Raw genomic sequence first — 6,202 nt, forward strand, 5'->3', positions numbered from 1 at the left:
CTACCTTAATACAGGTATATCCTACCTGTATTAAAAACAATTATTCTGTATGGCAAATGTTACTCACTTCATTTAAAAATGAATAAAATTCCACATATGTCTTTGTTGTTTTGATGTCTTATTTGTAAATGAAAAGGGAAACAGCCATAATGCATATTTTTTTAAAAAAAGCAAATAACAAGAACTGAAACAGCACACACACACACAAATATATGTATATACATATACATATACATATATATTTGTTAATATATATATATATACACATACATACATAGAGGTGGCCAAGACCTGCAAAATGCTCAAAATCATGAATCATTAGAAAACTGAAATTAAAACCACACTGAGATAACACTATACACTTATGAAAAGGGCTGGCATAAAAATTAACCATACCAAACACTGGCAGGGATGTGAAAGAAATGGAACACTCTAACATACTGCTGGTTAATATGCAAAAAAAAGTACAGTCACTTTAGATCTACCCTGTGACTCAGACACTCCACTTTAAGTTACTGACACAAGATCAAAGAGAAACACATCCATATAAACTGACACAAATGTTTGTAACAGGTTTATTTCCAATAGTCACAACCTAGAAATAACCTAAACACCCACAAAGAGATGGATAAGTAAATCAACAGTGATATATCCAAGGATAAGAATATTACTCAGGAAAAAAAAGAGAGAGATGAGCTACCCATATCTCAAAGTAATTACAAAGCATGAAGGAAATCAGAAAAAAATAAACAGCTTATTTTTCCAAGCATATAAATACAAGAAGATGCAAAGGTTATCTATTGTAAGGGAAAGTAAACCAATGGTTACCTGGAGAAGCTGGAAAGGAGGTAAGAAGAGATTATAAAAAGACATGAAGTAAATGACAGATATGGTCATTATCGGGAATAGGATGATGTTTTCAGAGGTTCATACCTATGTCAAAACCTATCAAACTGTACACTTTAAAGATAAGCTGTTGAGTACATGTAAATTATATCTTTATAAAGCTTTAAAAATTAGCTCAAGATAAAAAAGAAGAAAAATATCTATGTCCCACTCTTTATGGGAAATAGGTTGGGCAATGCTGTATTGACTCCAGCATCTCTCTCTTCATGCCCTCTGGAAGGCCAGTCTTGTCTCAGTAGCAGCAAATATAGGGAGCAATGAACGTCTCCACCCAAATCAAGAGGAGTGCTGCATCGGTCAAGAGAGCCACATCCTCAGAATATAAATCCCCTTTTCTCTTTTTTCTTCCCTGCGCAGTAAGGGCCTTGAGGCGAACATCACCGAGAGGCTACAGCAATCCACAAAACCTGATTAATTTCTGACAATGTCCTCAGCTACACAAGATAAGCATGCCTAGAGGTCCCGAGATTTGTGTACACACAGATCCTCTGGTCACAGAAACATTTCTGGCTACACTTTTAGGAGAGGAACATTTCATCTAGCTGGCTGCAGACTCCTCCACTACCTATTAAAGTAGAGTTTCCGTACCTATTATGGTTTCCCTTGGAACCAACAGTCTTATAACCAGTGAGACTAGCCCAGTGACTTGTGGCCATCAGGGAATGTGGATCTTTGTAGACCTGGGGAAAATATCCCCTCAACAGTGCTGGGATACCCTGTGATATCTACCTTGAGTAAGAGAAAAAAATCATGTGGCTCTCAGAAACACTGTTAAGATTCTCACATGTCCCCCTCCTTAGAGTCATCCAAGACTCATAAAAAACATAGGATACAGGCCTCAAATGAGGAAGAGAAAGCCCAGCAGTCTTTCCTAGGAGGCTCTATGCAGCAATGCAAATTTGGTAAAAATTGTCAAGTTGTTTTCTGCCATCTTGCTGTCCCTCCTCAGGCACAGCGTTGAGACCCATAAAAACTTCTTCTCCCATTCATGCCTGTAGAGCACAAATTTGTACTAGTTTATAAACTACCCTACACCAGAATAGAACTCCCCAAATTAATGAGGACTTAAAGGCCTTAGTTATTATTCAAGTCAAGGCAATATGTGGCCAAGAGTTCTAGAGTGTGTGACTTGCAAGCTGGAAAGACACATCACAAGTATCACGTGACACCAACATGTCCCTGAAAATTATAGTCTTTGTTTGAATGCTGCCAGAAAACTCAAATGATGTTCTATGGAACAACATTGGGTCAGGTCCATGCCCAAGGTAATCGAAGAGGAGGGAAATATCCCCTAGGGCTCAGGTGACTCCTAACTTGGCTAACACAGTGGGGGACAGAGTCAGCTTCCCTGAGCAAACTGGCTTGGTGACTGATGCACACTTTGTAGGCCTGCTGGCCGGTAGAGATAAAATGGCCTTCCCACATAACCGGGGATTCTCCCCACTGTGCATGCTCAGATGTATGAGAGTCAATTCAGACAGATGGCTCCTCAGATAGTTTCCTCCAGTGCCCTTATACTGACCACTGAAACTGCACATTTCCTGCCCATCTATGCCATTGTGCAGTGTGAACTCTCTGGTATTGAAAGAGGTTACATTTTCCTATACAGTAAGTCCCCTACATACGAGCCTTCAAGTAGTGAGCTTTCAAAATGCGAACATGCGTTCTCATGTCCAATCACATGAGTTAGTTCATGTGTCTGGTGTACATTTTAACATGTGTGTATCCTCTACAAGTGCTGGTGCTTTTGCGTACTTACTGTACAGTACTGTATAGAGTAGTACAGTATCTTTATTTCAAGCCCAGGATGTCCAGAAACAAGCATAAAAGCAGAGGTGATGTGAAAGATTTTGGACGATGTGGACCAGTAACAAACTACGAACACTGTAGAAGAGCTCCTGGATCTCATTTCACTCACATGGATGAGTGAAAATGAGAAACAACACAGAGCTTCGAGGGAGGTTACATTAAAATATGATATTGGGAGATGTGGAAGAAACTGTGACAACTATAGAAATTGATGAACAAACATATGAAGAAATCAACAAAATGGAATATTCCAATGCTCTTTTTCCGGGGAGATGGTGTTGTCCTAGTTGCCCCGCCATTGAGAGTTAGCTGAAACAAAGAATTTATCCTGTGTGGAAAATGAGATTTTGTATAATTGCCTCTTTAAATGTAGAAGATATTCAAAAGAGAAACTGGCGTACAGTTTGATATTAAGAAAAAACCAAGAATTCTTCCACTCTTGAAATAAGTTGATTTTCAGATAGCTCACAAATTCTTATGCTAAATGGCAGTTTAATTTTCTCCAACCCTTCCAATAAATGTGATCACCAAGATGCAGAACTTTTTCAGGAGTTCATTTGCCCCACTCTTTTTTCAGACAATTTCTGGGTTTCTTTCTTTAAATTGAATTGTTTCCTTTTTTTGATTTAAAAAAAAAAAAGCAATGGTGATGGAGCTGGTACTATTGTACTTTTCAAGGTACTGTAAAGTATGATTAAAAACGTTTTATTTTTTGTTTGTTTTTTATGTACTATTTGTGCAAAAAGTATTATAAACCTATTACAGTACAGTACTATATAGCCCATTGTGTTAGTTGGGTACCTAGGCTAACTCTGTTGAACTTAAGAACAAATTGGACTTACAAACTCACTCGCGGAACAGAACTTGTTAGTTCGTATAAGACATACTGTAAAAGGTTTCCCACATTCACTGCACTCTTAAGGCCTTTCTCCACTGTGACCTCTCTGATGACAACGCAGTTTGGAAGTGGTAATAAAAGACTTCCCACATGCACTGCACACATAAGGCCTTTCTCCAGTGTGAACCCTCTGATGATAATGGAGAGTGGAACTACAGGTAAAAGATTTACCACATTCACTGCACTCATAAGGCCTTTCTCCTGTGTGAATTCTCTGGTGTATTATGAGGTTATTTCTTTGGATAAAGGATTTCCCACATTCGCTACACTCATAAGGTCTTTCTCCAGAATGAACTCTCTGATGATAATGGAGGTCAGACCTAGAGATAAAAGATTTCCCACATTCACTGCACTCATAAGGTCTTTCTCCAGTGTGAGCTCTCTGATGGTAACGAAGGCTGGAGCTGAAGGTAAAAGATTTCCCACATTCATTGCACACATAAGGCCTTTCTCCTGTATGAATTCTCTGGTGTAAAATGAGGTTATTTCTCCGATTAAAGGATTTCCCACATTCACTGCACTCGAAAGGCCTTTCTCCTGTGTGAACTCTCCAGTGTTGAATGAGTGTCCACCTATTGTTAAAAGATTTCCCACATTCAGTGCACTTAAAAGGCTTTTCACCAGTGTGAGCTTTCTGGTGTTGATTCAATTGGGATCCATATTTAAACAACTTCCCACACTCACTACATTCATAAGGCCTTTCTCCTGTGTGAACTCTCTGGTGTTGAATGAGAACCCACCTATTGTTAAAAGATTTCCCACATTCACTGCACTCATAAGGCCTTTCTCCAGTGTGAACTCTTTGATGATAATGAAGGTTAGAGCTAGTGGTAAAAGACTTCCCACATTCACTGCACTCATAAGGCCTTTCTCCTGTGTGAGATCTCTGATGGTATCTGAGGGCAGGCCTAGAGATAAAAGATTTCCCACAGTCACTACACTCATAAGGCCTTTCTCCTGTGTGAGATCTCTGATGATAAGTGAGGGCTGAGCTAGAGGTAAAAGATTTCGAACATTCACTGCACACGTAACTGTTTTCTCCATTGTGCCATGTGTGGGGAGAAATGAAGATAGATTTGTAGGGTAAGGATTTCCCACATTTGCTGCACTTGTACTGCCTTGCCGCAGAATGAATGCTTTGATGTTGACTGACGGTTGAGCTCTGCCTAAAGGATTTTCCAAATTCACCACACACATGAAGCCTTTCTCCAGCGTGCACTCTCTGGTGTACAACAAATGAGGATTTGTACCTGAATGTTTTCCCACACTCACTGCACACAAAACAAGGTCTTCCAGTGTGGACCCACTGGTCCTGAACAAGTGTGTGTTTGAGGCTGAGGGCTTTCTTGCATTCTCCCCAGGTGTGATGACCTCTCCTGCCTTGTAAACTTGACTCGCACTGGGTGACTGTGTTTGGCTTCTCGACAGTACAAGAGGCCTGTTGCTGCAGATGTCCCACAATAGTCAGGAAGTCCTTTTCAAACTCCCTACAGGTAAATGGCTTCTGTGACACATGGAACCTGCAGCTCTTCACAAACAAGGCCTCATCCACACTGCTTCTGAGAGTTTTCTTTCCCATGTGCTGCCTTTGGTGCTGTTTAAAGTTTGCACTAAAATAAAATAGTTTCACGCATGTTCCACACCTCAACAGTTTCTGGCTGTGTTGTATTTCCTGATCCTCAGCCAAGTGGAAAACATTTCTCAAGACTGGACCACACATCTCACAGGGGTGCATCTTCTGGGAACACAAAGCTGCCTTGGGAGTCCTAGCCTGTGACATTCCTAGAGAAGCGATCTGTTCAAAAGGTGCCTCTGCATCCTCTGCTCCACAGCAGCAACCTGAACAGAAAGAGATGCTGGTCAAGTGCATGTCGACGATAGGGAAGGGTCAAGCTCATCACAGATGTGCATCTGTCTCAACTACAAAACAGCCAGAAAACAATTAAAAAGATGGCAACAGTAAGTCCTTACAAAATTCTACAATTCAAACACAGCAGCAAGGGGACTTCCCTGGTGGTACAGTGGTTAAGAATCCCCCTGCCAATGCAGGGGACACTGGTTCAAGCCCTGGTCCAGGAAGATCGCACTTGCCGCAGAGCAACTAAGCCCGTGTACCACAACTAATGAGGCTGTGCTCTAGAGCCCATGAGCCACAACCACTGAGCCCATGTGCCACAACTACTGAGCCCGCATACCACAACTACTGAGCCCACATGCTGCAACTACTGAAGCCCATGCACCTTGAGCCCATGCTCTGCAATAAGAGAAGCAACCGCAATGAGAAGCCCGTGCACCGCAACGAAGACTAGCACCCACTCGCCACAACTAGAGAAAGCCCATGCGCAGCAATGAAGACCCAATGCAGCCATAAATAAATAAATAAATAAATTAATTAATTAAAAAAAAAAGAAAACAACAGCAAGGACTTCCCTAGCAGTCCAGTGGTTAAGACTCCATGCTTCCACCGCAAGGGGCGTAGGTTTGATCCCTGGTAGGGGAACTAAGATTCCACATACCATGTGGTGTGGCCAAAAACAAAAAATAAAACAAAAATACCCCAGCAGCCAAATCAATAAAAGAAAAAGACTC

At 41.1% G+C, this 6,202-nt stretch overlaps 1 protein-coding gene and 1 pseudogene across 2 annotated transcripts; one reads left to right on the forward strand and one right to left on the reverse strand.

Moving 5' to 3' along the window:
- The first annotated feature begins 2,162 nt into the window (after positions 1–2,162).
- LOC309836620 (U6 snRNA-associated Sm-like protein LSm3) lies at positions 2,163–3,140 on the forward strand (annotated as a pseudogene). Its single transcript has 2 exons — positions 2,163–2,171; positions 2,754–3,140. The product of its transcript is annotated as a U6 snRNA-associated Sm-like protein LSm3 (transcript).
- Positions 3,141–3,377: 237 nt separating this feature from the next.
- On the reverse strand, positions 3,378–5,483 carry LOC309836621 (uncharacterized protein; the record flags this gene model as incomplete). The annotated part of the gene is made up of 2 exons (XM_082676730.1): positions 3,378–4,150; positions 4,235–5,483. The coding sequence occupies 2 exons, from the start codon at positions 5,481–5,483 to the stop codon at positions 3,633–3,635; spliced, it is 1,767 nt and encodes a 588-aa protein (XP_082532856.1). The 3' UTR covers positions 3,378–3,632.
- Between the last annotated feature and the right edge of the window lie 719 nt (positions 5,484–6,202).

The sequence above is a fragment of the Grampus griseus genome (genome assembly GCF_964374135.1).
Source record: "Grampus griseus genome assembly, chromosome: 19".
Classification (NCBI taxonomy): Eukaryota; Metazoa; Chordata; class Mammalia; order Artiodactyla; family Delphinidae; genus Grampus; species Grampus griseus.